The sequence below is a fragment of the Tauraco erythrolophus genome, chromosome 7 (assembly GCF_009769465.1).
Source record: "Tauraco erythrolophus isolate bTauEry1 chromosome 7, bTauEry1.pri, whole genome shotgun sequence".
In the NCBI taxonomy this organism is placed as follows: Eukaryota; Metazoa; Chordata; class Aves; order Musophagiformes; family Musophagidae; genus Tauraco; species Tauraco erythrolophus.
The window spans coordinates 34228934-34243612 of record NC_141471.1 but is presented as its reverse complement, the minus strand read 5'-3'; the positions used below and the strand labels follow the sequence as shown (position 1 = coordinate 34243612).

The 14679-nt window shown below is 38.3% G+C and overlaps 1 protein-coding gene across 1 annotated transcript in view; it reads right to left on the bottom strand.

Moving 5' to 3' along the window:
- HDAC9 (histone deacetylase 9) overlaps positions 1-14679 on the bottom strand; it is a 412038-nt gene that overhangs the window by 219920 nt on the left and 177439 nt on the right. Inside the window, 4 exon segments of the mRNA XM_086615076.1 lie at positions 9708-9829; positions 11787-11830; positions 11832-11914; positions 14089-14239. Coding sequence (XP_086471202.1) covers positions 9708-9829; positions 11787-11830; positions 11832-11914; positions 14089-14239 — 400 coding nt within the window.

Sequence of the window (14679 nt, the reverse complement as noted above, 5' to 3'; positions counted from 1 at the left end):
ATAAATTGCTCCCTATTGCCCAGGCACCAGCTGTTATCACCAAGATCATTTTGAAACAATAACTTAGACATCTCTAGCGTATTTAAGTCAACAGAAACAATTACAAAACAAAGACCTTGTGATCTTGAAGTAAATCTTCACTGGTATTCTCTACTTCTTTAGCTGACATTTTTTTAAGCTGTGAACGGTCATATACTGATTTTAATATACTCTATGCTGCACTCCATGCAGGAGTTATTAATTGTTTTTTCCTGCCTTATATTTCACAAATATCAATAAAAGAATACAGAGTCAATTAATCTTTCTTTTTTCACACCACATAGGTTGTTATTTTTTATACTATTCCACTAGAAAGCCACACACAGATAAGCATTATGTGCTTTACAACATGCAACCATGACAGGCTATGCCGAAGAGAGTTTACAGTCTAAGTTATAGGACAAAAGGATGATGTATGGGTGTAGACCAACAGAGGAACAAGAGAAAATAATGAGACGGTACTGGCTAGCACGATGGTGGTATTGACAGCATACCAGTGGCTTATCCTTTGTCAAATTTCTTTATAGCACTGCGGCAACTGAGAATTTTCAAAGCAGGTTGCCTGTCTATGCCATGCCAGAACCTGGGGATAAGGAAAAAGTCAAATCCCATCTCACTATTGCACCAATGAAAACAACCAAAAGAGGCATATTTAAGGTTCATAAGCAGCTAGACTGAGGGTAGTGGGCGAGGGAGAAACTTCTCAGTTTCCCCCTCAGGGATGTAGATAGAATGAAAGGCACAAGATACTCTTGTGCATCATCAGATAGGACAAATGAGGAGATGGTCTGAGTTTCCTCACCAGAACTACCAATGCAACCAAAGCCAGGCAGAAAGGCAGAGAATACAGGTCACGCCCTGATACAAGACAATACTAGACAATGAACACATGGGACATCCTCCCCACTGGCTGACCGACTGGGAGATACCAGTGTGTAGCAAAATTCAGTAGGTTCAATAACTTCTAAATTCTCATAATTTAAAATGCTGTTTCTGAAAGAGTTTAAATTAGGTTCATGAGACTGAAAGCTATTTACACATGCCTTCTAAAGCTCTTCCAAGAACTACAGGGACCAGACCGCTAGGTGGTCCCAACGAGGTTGGAGCACCAGATACAGTGGTACAGGATGGAGACACTTTGTTTTTTTGGCTTGCATGACCTGATGTGTTTTCAGCATACACCAAAACTGTTTCCTGTCCAACCATTTGCTTTAAGGGGGGTGCTGGTCATATGTAAAACCCTTTAGTCCTTTGCTTTATTTTACTTTTGTAAAAGGTAGAACGCTTTATTTATTCAGACTAAGGTAAATAACCATTCCCTAAATAAAAAAACAGGTTTAGTGAAACACATGGTATAAGAGCTAATTAGATTAGAGGGGATCTCTCAGCCCTTCAGCTCTCTTCAGGCTAAGGAAGCCAATTTAACAAGATTAGCAATTTTTCATTGATTTCCTAAAGAAGGTTAAAAATTGAAATATTCCCTGAAGCCATTTTAAATGTCTAACTTTCCCTTGTTATTCACTGCAGTCTGTATGAAATATAAACTTTCTGGTTTATTATCCACGCAAAGAAGTATTATCTTTCTAGGAATGATTTACTGAGTTAGATGTAGGAATTACTTAGTATAGTGCTTGCATTTAGGCAGAATTAGAGATCTTTACTTTTTTCGTGAAAGGGTGATCGATGTGATATATTTCCTGTTGATACCTGTTCTGCATGTAACCTGTGAGGCAAAAGAATAGGTCTCTTGAGAAGATTCTTAATAATTTCTATTCCCCAGCACAGAAACAGCATCTCCTTACATTTGCACCAATTGAGCTACATAGTGGTTTCAGTGAGGCCATGGTTTTACTGGGCCTCTTGAGTCCTCATTACATGTCAAGTCTTCTGAAACCAGGGCACATTATTGCTATGTCAGGTCTATCTTAATCTTCTTACACGCAAACTAATACTCTTTTGCAATAATAAATGGGGGATTAAAAAGCAAATAATACCGTACTGTCTTGAAACATAGAATAAAAGAATGAGGATATTTTAAAATTAATTCTTATCTTCGCTGTACATCTTCAAAATCTATAACTCTTTTGCACTTTTATAGCACTTAGGGGAGCCAAATCACATTTGAGTTCTCAGGAGGTGTAGAAGAGAAAGAAGAAGGTGAAACGGGCCATTTAATAGACATTTCAATACATTTAATACCATTTCAATGGTAACAACCAAATTTAGATACGCATGACTGGCAGTCCTTCTGGTTAGGTCTCCACTGGTTATTCTTGCCCTCACTTCTGACCATATATACCAGCCAGTTCTAGCTGGGAAAAAGTAATGGGAATATAATACCATACTTTCTGCAAATATAGCAAATACTACTCTTCAGCCTAAATCCTCCTCCATCATCCATTGAATCACTAATTTTACACAAGAAAAAATACTTTCTTCAGTGAATTGCCAGAAAGAATCCCCTAGCCACAAAGTCAAGGCTTTGCAGGGTCCGAATTTGACCCCTAGATATAGGATTTTATTTATTTTTTTAATAATCATGTTCATTATTATGTTGTTCCCCAAGCCCCATACAAGAAGAAATTAGTTAATAGGGTGACTAAATTACACAGATTTTAATCTAGGAAAATATCCAGCAGTGATAACTCATTGATGGCAGGCAAAAAGTATAATCTAATATTTCATCAGCCTTCAGAAATACATAATGAAACACCATCACCTTCTTCCCCAGTTTAAGAGGGCATCAATGTCATCAGTAGATGAGTGCTGGGCAGATCTAGATTGCTGAAGCGTACTCTTTAGAGTTGTCCAAAGGCAACAGAGAGTACAGGATGCCAAGAAAACAAAAGCAACCAAAATGCAGTGTATCTTGCTTTCCTAGCAGATGAGAACTGTGGGCCAAATTCAGCTCAAGAGCAGCAAGGCACTTCAGCTCCACTGAAGACAAATGAAGATCAAATCGGACGCAAGTTGTTTGGACTTTCAAAATATGTTTGTCTAACTTCTGTAGGCAAGGTTAACTTTGTGAAAGGATCTCTCCATGTTAAGTGAAGTGACGAGAAAAACCCCACCTGTTCAGTCTTAATTAGTCATTGATACTGCACTTTGACAACAAAACTGAATTAAAACAAGTTTACTTTTAGATAGGTTCTTTATGCTCTGGGACATAATTCCAGTCCCGTACAACTCAATTAGCTAAATATACAATGTAACCTTCCATCTGGTAGAGTAATTTAACAGGAATAATTGTGCACCACCATAACTCAACGAGACACTGAGGAAAACCATTGAAATGCTATTTCCTTTCCTTTGGAAGAGAATTATGTACAATTTCAGCATGCTTTGCATTTCTAACAGTTAAAGCCAACAGGGACGTATCACTCTCATTTATATTACTTTCCCATGAGAAAATCAAAAGCAAAGTACAAAGCTTATGCCGTTGTTCATGAATGACTCTGTAATACTTACTTGGCTTTAGCCAGAACATGCTATTTGGCAGCTAAAACCCTTAATTAGAACTGTGGGTTTGAACAGATTTTTCAGCGAAACTATGTTTTGCAGGAGTTTGGAGAAGTGCAATTTTTACTAACCAACATCTTCTATTTTGGATGATCTGATACCATGTGATTTCCACTTTTCACTTCTCTGTCCGTTTCTTTCTTTTTCCCATCTTTTAGATGTTCTTGTTTACTTTTCAACTATCTCCGCTCTAGATATATGGAAAAAAACCATCCTAGTCCCAATGAAATCACACAGGACAGTTTCTACTGACTTCAAAGAGTCTCATATTTTATATGCAATATTTTGTTACTTATTTATCCAGAGGGAATAGACTTTGAAATGCCCATTAAAACCATTTCACTTCATTTTCAATGGACGTTATGCTCTTAAAAAGCTTTAGATTTTAGGACTGCTCCCTGCTTCTTATTTAAGCTCTTTCCTTTAGGTTCAAAAGTCAAAAAGCAGTCCAGTATCTGATTACCTGCTTATCAAAAAGTTACATAAGCTACTTGTTAATGCTAATTTATAGAACGTTTCTGAAAACATACACAGTTTGTGTAAGAAAACCTTCATGTAACCACATGAAGCAGAACTTTGTAATTCAATTTTGGCTATGCACTGGGCAGTAAAAGGAGAATTAGGATAGTACATAGACCAAGATTGTATAATTAATCTAGCCATCGAGAAGGTTCAGTTTCTAGCACAACACAGTAATTACTGGCAAGACAGAAAGTGATGTTATATACAAGTAGTGGATTTTTTGCTAAAAAAGAAATACAATGAAAAATCTTTATTCAGGTCATCTTGAAACTGAGTAAGGATTACCCACACATAACGCTTTTGCTTCCTACAATTAAAAGTAAGCGTTAAATAAAATATATTAGAGGAACAATCTTACACTGATGGGAAGACTGTGATGGTCTTTATGAGAATCACACTCGTGATGACTCCTGTTGAATCCTGGTGCAGGCCTTGGCAGGTTTCATGATACCAAAGCATACCTACACAAGTGCTTTTCTCTCTGACGGTGTCATTAAGCCTACCCTAGCATTCATTTTTATTTAATTTTAAGCTACCTCAAAAAATTTCTCCTTTAACTTGAGCTAAATCAGAGTGATAGGGCATCCCTCTTCACTCCCAGCTTAGGAAGCTGCAGAACCCTGATGGACCTGAGATGACTGCAGCCCGGCACAGTAGCTACGATGGTATTACACCTCCTCAGATCTGCTGGCTCCTAGGGGCTGAACTCTGTTCTGGCCTGTTCATTACATGACTCTGAAAGAAGCTGTTAACAGTTTGCTTTGGATTCACTCTTCAACTGCAAGTGAAAGTTTCTTCTCTTTCTAAAACTTCTCGCTATTAATTACGCCCTCTCAAGTTATTGATAGTGAATTTAGGAAGGCTAAAATAGTCTAGTGATTAATGGGAAGAGAAGTTAAGAAAAAGAAGGGATGAGAATCAGGATTTTTTCCCCTCACACTGTGATAAGCACCGGTGATTTCCTTTGGGCACACCACCTAGCCCAAATTTGTCAAGACTGTTCATTAACCCAGCAAAACGAGGACTCTGACAGGCAGGAATGCTTAGCATCCCTGAAAAATGGGATAAAATGAGGAGAATCATATCATGTTTGCCTTGTTCCTCTGCTTCAATAAACAAAGTGCCTCTCCCATTTACTGTTCTCACTCAAACTCAGACAAAAATAATGCTTCCCTCTACTGAGCTTGACTTCTTCATTTTGGCAGACATGGTAATTGAGGGTTTGTAATCCTCTAAGCCTTTTTTTTTTTTACCAAAGACCAAAAGAAATTCAGCCTTTTCATATACTGTTACTTCACAGGAGTGTTTTCTAGAAAATGCCAACAGAAATGGAATTTGGTGGCACAAAAGGGAAAGGGAGAAAAACTTTCACACGTGAAATGTTTTTCTTCTTGGTTTGAACTGCTCCAGTAAATTACTGAGTCATTAAGTGCAGAAAGAATAATGGTAAGAAAATATTCTAATTAATTTCTTTTTAAAAAAAGTTACATCTGCTGAGTTCTCATTCAGGAATCTTTCACTCTCATTACCCAAGAGCTATGCTGTTATTCTACTGCCTAATCAGGTTAACTTAATATAGTTTTTACAAAGTGATCTTCATGACTGCGCACCACAGCCTTCTTCCTCTCTTTCATCATAATATTAAACAATCCTTCATCTCCTCTTTTTTCCTGTATGAAATTACACAATTTCCACCTCCCTTCAAGCAAGAGCCTTGTCCTATTTGCTGTTTAAAGAACCCATGCTATATTTCCATTGAGTATGCTTCCAATTTTCAGAAAGCAAGCTACAAACATCTTCTCAAATAGTATTACTGTGAGTGATCTTCAGCTCCCTAAGCAAAATGTAAGTTGTAAGCTTACAATTCCATCAGCAAGGAAAGACTCAACTGGCATAAATCCAAAACAAATAGAAATACTGATTGACATTCCCATTCTGCCACGATTGTGCTAAACTCAGGAAAGAAAAAACAGTTCATACTTGATATGATGATGTCCCCGGGAATTTCTTCCAACAAAAGCAAAAACATGAGGCAAAATTCAGAAATTCCATCTATAGCAACATTTTAAAAAAGCATGCAGCTCTAGTTAGAGAGCTAACCTTTGTTGGAATTTACTGGCTTTTGCTGCTTTGCATCAACACTTGCACACAGAAAATGAAATGTTACAGATTGAAGAAAATGTAAATGTTATGACCATTTGCCAGAATTTCTGCATTTATTTCAATAAGGTAAAAAAAAAAAAAAAACAAAAAACTTTCTTTGGAAAGAACTTCTACCTTTTCAAACCCACATTGTTTGCTACATTTTTGTTAGTTTTACAGTAACCTCGTCAAGTAGATAATATTTTCCTAGATAGCTAGACACAGAATTATGGAGATCGACAATCAAAAGTTCCCCATATTAAATGATCAGGTCTTCAAAAGTGCACAGCTCCCATCTGAGCTCTTACAACAGTCAGTATGAATTTCAAAAGTGTTCAGTAATAGGGAGGAATTTTCAGACCTCTCTGGGTAATTTAGACGCATTAGTCTCATTGAAAGTTAATGAGCCATGTGCTGCTCAGGCTTTTGGGTGCTTTGCAGAAAACACATGTTACGACTGGTATCCATGGTGAAAGTTGTGGACATTTTCAAAATTTGATCTTATGCTCTTTAGGCTAAATTCTGCTCTTAGCTACAGATGTGGAGCTTCTCCTTATGGTATATTTATCTGTCCAATGAAGCTGTAGCTCCCCTTGCTCTGCTCTTTTGAAAGTCTGTCAACACAGAGCATCTGAATGCAGCTGTGCAGTGAGTTGCATATCCTGGCCTCTAGCCCCTAGGACAGTCCCAATCCTCCATGCAGCTAAGCTGTGTGAAGCCTACTGCTGACAAATTCTGCTGCATCTTGTACAGAAAGGAACAATCCACATGGCTAAGAGAGATACTGAGTCCCTCCACTAGGATGTTAACACTGGTACCTAACTGTAAACATAGAAAGAGCAAGACTGAAGTCCTTACCTAGATGCTAGAAGAGTAAAAGTTGCACAGAATATTTTCCTCTGAAATAGTCTCTCTGAATTCATTTTTAAAAGATTAATAAGGAGATGTCACTTCAGGACTAATCAAGCAAAGGTTAAATAGATTACTGAACAAGAAAGTGAGCAAGCAAGACTCATGATTTACAGTGCCTGTGTGACACTTGCTGTTCCCTTAGCACTGAAAAACACATTAGGATGTCAGGAGAGAATCATTCAGCTTTGCTGCCCATTAAGTGTGATCTTAGAGTAACCAATTCAAGCAGAATTATCTTCCCAGAGCACCGTATTAAAGTTGGATAAGAGAAAGATACCTCTGTATTTTATATTACGAAGATGGAAAATAAAATTGAGAAGCATAAGAAAGCTGCAATTAAAACCCACAACAGGTATTCCTTTCTTAAGGCTGAAAGGAATGCGAGGTCTGCTTTCATATGAATTGCTGACTTCATGCAGGTTCAGCACCACAGAGGGTTTACCAGGAGCCAGTGGCAATAAGCCTTCATAGCCTAAAGGAAAGGAAAAGAGGTTCACCCCTCATGGCAAAGGTCACATTTCTGCAGGCTTATAGCCTGTCCATATACATGAGTGTTCGTGGGACATCTTTGTCTAGTAAGGTCCCATGAGGATGGCACAGGCTCCACAATGTCCCCTCTGCCTGGAGGACGGCCCTGTAACCACCCAGATCAGTTTAGGGTCATTTGGCTTGTGTCGATTTGGTTCCTGTTGCTTTTACTCTCAATCTGATGAACAACCATTGCAACCTTTGTGGGGATGTTGCTGAAGGCTGGAATTAAACAATTCTAGTATACAGAGAGATCAGACGTGTAAACAGGATATTTAACAGTTGCTATTTTCCCGGATGCAGAGAGCTATCAAATACACTCTCTTGCTAACATACAGCATGCTGTACACTTCATTTATATTTGCTTATCAGATTCGCTATGTAAATGTCATAGAAATGGTTATGCTAATGATTATATTAGTATTTGTCTATTTATTCTGCAGATATCTTTTCAGAGAGTCATCATGTCCTTTGTTCAATTTTGGAACTGACGCATTGCATGCCCAAATATTTGGAATAACATATAGAAAACATCTGGATTTAATTATATTGTAGTCCTCTTATGCAGACAATGGGAATTGAATTAAGGAATATTTTGAAACCCCCACAGAGATATAAAAGTATTAGCAGCTGCACAAGAACTTTACAGTTACAATGTTTGAAAATGTTTTGTTTTACAGATCACCAGTCTGACACATCATAAATATCAATCATAACATTTAAGATCTATAAACACGGAAGAAAAATTAAAAGTTGCATTTCAAAACCATGTAGATGAATTCACAGTATTTAGAAGATGTAGAGTGTATCCTTTTGTTTAAAAAATGAAATGTATCTTCTACTGGCACATAAAATATATGTTGCACAGTGATATTAAGCAGAGAACCACATAAGGGCTTATTGTGACTGAATAGCCTGAACAAGATTTTACAGAATCTTGTTATATTGCCACTATACCATACAAAGAGTAATTCAGCTAGAATAAATTAGCATTTTGCTTTTAATCCTTTCATTCCTTTGAAAATATTTGGGGATATAATATGAGCTTAGAGAATCTGCCCCAAAGTATTAGACACAGACTGGATTTTCTTTCTGAATGTATGCTGCTTCCAAATGCCACTTCTTTTCAAGTCAGTACCAGTTTTGCAGTTAGTTCTCAATCTCCCAGTGGGTAAATCACATTCAAAGGCTGTTAGCACAGTAGGGGGTCAGACTTTCTCTCTGAATGTAACTATATCACTCAACAGCAGACTCATGCAATAAGCGACCTAATGTTTTCTTTTCTTTTTTTCTCCCCCCTCCTCTTAGTGTCTCCTTGCATTCCTGGATATCGGTCACTGTGCCAAGGACCTGCAGCAACAGCCACATGGACTCCACCACCATCCTTCTAACTTGCTTTATGATGGACAAAAAGTCAAGTCTACCATTCACCTGCTGTCAAGCCAAAAATTTCAGTTGCTAAATCCTCTGAAACATTCAGAAACATTCAAATGAACATATTCTTGTACTATTATACACTGCTTTTGTAAAAAGCACACACAAATGTGTGCATATGCATGCGTGTATGCACATATACATACAAACTTTGACAATCAATGACACCAAATATGATATCAATCCTATTCCTCCTCCTCTCAAGAATTCCCCTCAAAATGTCCTGAAAAACATCATCTAAAGGCAGCATACCATCTGAAGACAGATACTGTATCTATCAAGCAAAAGAGAGAGCGCTAATAAACCCAGAAGTAATATTGAGACAAAGAAAACAATGCCATAAAAGATCCATGAAATGATAGTCTTTAGAACCTAAATTTATCAGGACTGAAGCTTGCACTAGCTATTAGCAATGGGAAACACCAACTCTTGATACCGTGTGGTCAGTCTGACCTTGTAAAGATGCAGTCAGGATCTTTGAACTTACCCATAGTATCATCCTGAACAGGCTTTGTGGATTATGAGATATGCCTTGCTGATGGACAGCCTGGTTAAAATAAAGGGTGGGAGAACTGCTGGGTAAAGGGCTCGAATAAACTACACTAACTCACCCGTTTTACGAAGTGGAAAATCATCCTTGGCATCCTGTGCTCCTGGTAAAGTGTATTTGTATGGTGGCGAGGCCCCGCTCAGGGGTGGAGAGCTTTGATCCAGTGAGGTATGGTGGGCAGCCCTGCAGCAGACACAGAGAGGTCACAAATTAGCAGTCACTGAGGTGACCAGCAGTAACTATCTACACATGTTGTACACATGTCTCAGCTGTGTTTATGTTCTTGTTCCTCTAAGTGCGCACAAACCACAGGCTCATGTAACCAATTTCACTTTTACAGTAAGTTATGGAACTCCTTGGGATTCCCAAGAACGCGTTTTTTTTGTACGCATTAGAAAAGTCACATAGGATAAGAGTCATGTTGACCTACAGACAGGATCTGTCACCAGTTTGGGGAATTGACCATTTTAGACTGTTGCATTGTAATATGAACCAGCTGAGGCACAGCAAAAGCCATTTAAGTCCTGTTTATTACATACAAATAGAGGTACATTGGTCCAGCCTCTTCTTTCAAAATGCGGGCGATTTTCAGGGCAGGGAGGTTTGTATAAAGCTAACCAGAAATATTGAGTTATTAGTATCCGTTGAATAAAAAAATCCAACAAACTATTTAGCAGACAAGGTAGATAAAACCTTGCATTTAACTAAAGTTTCCAAGTTTTGGAGCACATCACTCTGCAGCCCATAGCACTCACGTCAGCAGAGAAGCTCCAAGCTGAAGAGTGCTTTCTGACAACTGCTGGATAAAAGAAATAGTGTGGACAGATCTTGCTGAACACGGAAACTGCAAATTGCAAAGAAATTGCATCATTTGGCCCAGAGACAGGGTTGGTTTTTTTGTTTGGTTGATTTTTCTATTTAGAGGGGTAGAGAGGGAAACTTTCAAAATTTTTATCTAACCATAATTTTACTTGGCCTTTTACAGAGTCTCTCACTATCCTCCCAATGTAGTATGGTTAATCAATAACACGTCTCTGTCAAAAGGCACACTACCATGAGAGGAAGTACTACTTTCCCTAGTGTAGCAGAAGACACCCTCTGCACAGTTCCTTGTTCTCACTCATCTGAAGACTCAGAACTAAACTCAGATTATTAGTCTAGAAATCTTACTCAAGAGAATTTTACACATTATTTAGGAAATAAAACATTTTAAGTACTGTATCTCTATCAGAAACAATGTAACTATATATTAAATCGTGTTACCACAATGCTCTGATTATCTCAAAATGGAAATTCGAAGGGCAGGCCTTCAGTAATTCTTTTTAAAACGAACTAGTACTACATGGAAATCTAATGTATAATATGCATTTCTGTTTATCCTATCGAACATCTATTCAGGCATAACATCAAAGTCTTTCAGAAATGCAGCCGGAGTTCAATTTGTTGGATTGACTTATGTGTCTGTTGTAATAAGGACGTTAAAAAGGAATTAATTAGTTAAAAAAAAGAAAGAGGATAAAAACTGTAAAAATGTAAACTCTTAAAATGTTAATAGGCCTATTACAGGACTGAACAAAATCTCTTGTTTCAATGGTCTAAGCAGATTCTTATCAAGGCCAAGGCATGGTAAGAACATGCAGCTTTGGATACTAAAATTCATCAGAGTAAGAAAAGTTAAATGACCACTATCCTTCTCAAAATCCTTGTGAGTTACTTACACCATTCAAGTAACTTCACTGGAAAGCAGCATCTCTTCAAGAAGAAACAAGTTTCACGATAGATTCAAAATCCAAGTAAATCAAACACAAAGTTGTTCTAACTGCAAAAATTGAAGAGACTTGGAAAAATAACAGGTATATTTGTAAAATTTGTGATAGCATCAAGAGATGAAGCAGTTGAAACAAAAGGTTTATAAAAATTTTTGACAGCATCTTTTTCTCTATAGCTCTCATCTCATCACCAAACACCAAGTACTCTTCAGTTTAACCAGAATTATTACACTTCTGGCTTTTTGGTAACTTCTTGGTTGAACTATCTTGTTCTGGAGGCAGACTCTCAGTACCCCTGCTGAAGAAGCATTCTAGCAAGTTTTAACAGATACCTTGATGAGGCAAGGGAAACAGCTTAATACTGAACATACGTGTACCAGAGCTTGGGGTGGCGGCTCATGGAATGATTCTTCCCCATTTGATGGAGAGTCTTTTGTTGCCGATTTACTCAACAGGAACTCTTGAAGTTTCTGCTTCACTTCTGTACTGGCCACTGCCCCTAAGACACACAAAATTAAACATATCTTACCTTTACTTAAAAAAAGTACATTTTTAAAGAAAACGAAACACAAAAAAAAACATGTCTTGCTGCTGGAAGTGTTGTAAACTATAAAAATATTGGTGGAAATCAGTTAAAATGAGATAACACTCAGATTAAATGTTTGTTTGTAGAAGACTGAAGTTGGCTATAACACAGGAATTCGAAGTCATAAGAAATATTCCAACAGTAGATGAGGCCATTTATCCAGGGCCAGAGAATTTAAATTATTTTCTAATAATTCCCAAATACATAACCAAGGATAGAACTAAAAAGATCGTGAAAAAAGGTCACTTTGAGTTTGCAGTAAAGAATGTTTTTTCTTTTAGTAGAGTAATAGAAATAGCACAGGAAAACTGCCCTCTCAACACTGTCTCGGTTATGAGCAGACACCAAAAAAGAGCCAGCATTGAGCCTTTTATTTAAGCCACTTAAGAGCCTGTACCTGTGATGTCTGGAAGACAGACCACAGTCTGAAACATGAGTCTTAGCTGATAACTGTACTCTTACGACACAAAACCAACAGAAACACCAAAATGCCAGGAAGACACAGTGCATTTTGACCTCTCTTGGTGGCTAAATCAATACAGTACAAGAAGTAGAACATGTCAATGTCAGGTTAAACTGCCAATTCCTACTTCCAGCATGAGACATGATTCTTTACTCACAGCCATAATACTCTTCATAAAAAAAAAAAACCAAAAAACACATGAAAAAGATCTTTCACTTTTCCATAAACAGTGACAGAAAAGGGAAGAAAAAACACTTATCTGAAAGTAGCAGCACTAAGGCGCACTGATACTCTAAGTATTTGGTTACCCAACTCTCATGCAGCACAGCTAGCTGGTAAGCATGTCCCCCTGGGACCCAGTTCCCATAAAATACCTCTACTACCCTTCAGCTTCAGACCCTAACTCCCCTGCCCGCACCTTCCTTCCCTCCTCTGCTCATTAAGTAGATCATCATCATCAGTGAACACTGGGGTTGGGCCTGGGGGGTCACAAGTGCTGCTTAGCTGGCTGCTACATACTGAACAGCCACCCAGCAAGGTAAACTGAGAAGGGAACCATTGAGTTCACATCACTGCTCTTCCTTTGGTGGGAGCACTAATAAAGACCAACTATTTATATAGAGGCTGATTTTTCCTACCATTTGTAGAAACCTTTTGCTCCTGCGGCTTCTGTCACCTTCCTACTGCTGGGCCAATAGGCTGGTGATTCTTTCATGGATTCATCGTTCACTAAAGTACTGGAAGCACCAAGGACACCTTAATTTCTAAAGTCTACAATATGGTACACTGACAACTAGTGAACTGAAACATTTTTCCACCCAAGAAGAAAGGCAGGAGCATATGATCACCATGAACATAAAGTACAGCTCTTCTCTGCTTCGGTCTTCGTCAGTTAATTCTTGTGCTTATTTAGCAGGGCAAGTAACAATATCTGCTCATGGCAGCTTCATTTTGAATACCTTCACAATGTACTTCTACAACCTGATTTTTAAACTAACCTCACTAAGGACACTTATTTGTAACTGTCTCCCTCTAGTGAGCACCAAATTCCAACAGTATCCTTTATCTCTGTCATTTGCCTTAGCGCTATATACAAGCTAGAAATAACTCTTGGTTGGGCCTCACGAAATGGCATCAAGAACAAACAGCAGGCAAAAAGTATTCAGAAGTCTCAGCCAAAGATATTCTTATGTATTTTGGTTTATTTTCAGTATGAAATAATGCTTAAAAATTAGTTAATCAGCAAGTAATTTGATTTTTTTGCTGTTTTGTAGTGCTTTCTATATTGGGAAATAAACTCTTCAGTGAGAAGTTCTGAAGTGATACTTAAGGCTTTCAAATTCCCTCCTTTTTAATAAAAGAGCTAGATTCTTGGGGGCATATACACAGGCTTGCCAAAATGTGCTTTCTTACAGTCCTCAGGTCTGCACACAAACCGGCAACGTGTTTCTCGGGGTGCAGCGGCAGCCCTGCCTTTCTGCAAGCACAGCCTCGACTTCTCTAGCTGCATATTTCACACAGTGGCAGGCTTGCTTCAGCTCCTTTTCGTTGGCCATTTCAGCTGGGAGAAGGCAAAGCGGAATAGATTAATTCATTATTAGGATTCGTGGTAGTTGGCTCTTACTTTCTCGGCCTCTTTCTTTGCCTCGGAGGGGAGGAAGTTGCTGTTCCCTGCGATGCCTCTCCAGTTCCTGCTCCTGTCTCTGCTGCTCCAGTTTCTGCTCTTTTTCAAGGAGTTCTTGCTGCTGTTTAATGGCTAGGAGTTCCTGTTGTAACTTGCACAGAACAAAAAGACATGAGAGAGTGCAGTTTGCACTGTTTTCTAGGTCAATCCTAGCTAAAACAACCCCCTTGAATAACTGATTATCAGTGTTTTCTTTTGTGCTTACACTTCTTTTCACCCCTTAACCAACTTTCCCCAGTCTTTTAAGGTGGATAGTGCATTATTGGCTGTCAGTAAAATTAACTCTAACGTCAAGTAGCAGCCTGCTGCTCCAGTTTCACTTCTTTCTCTTTTGGCAAAAATGCCTGGAAAATGCACAGGGTTCTTAGCCAGTGCATCACCCAACTCTGGCTGCTGTGCTCTGCTGCATTTGTCAGCTCCATCGAGCGGAAGCTTAGCACAGTAGCACAATGGCAAGTAGATCAGAAGGAAGAAATTAAAAGAAAGACATGATCATAAATTCCTGGTCAAAATCCATTATAGCTATCCTAC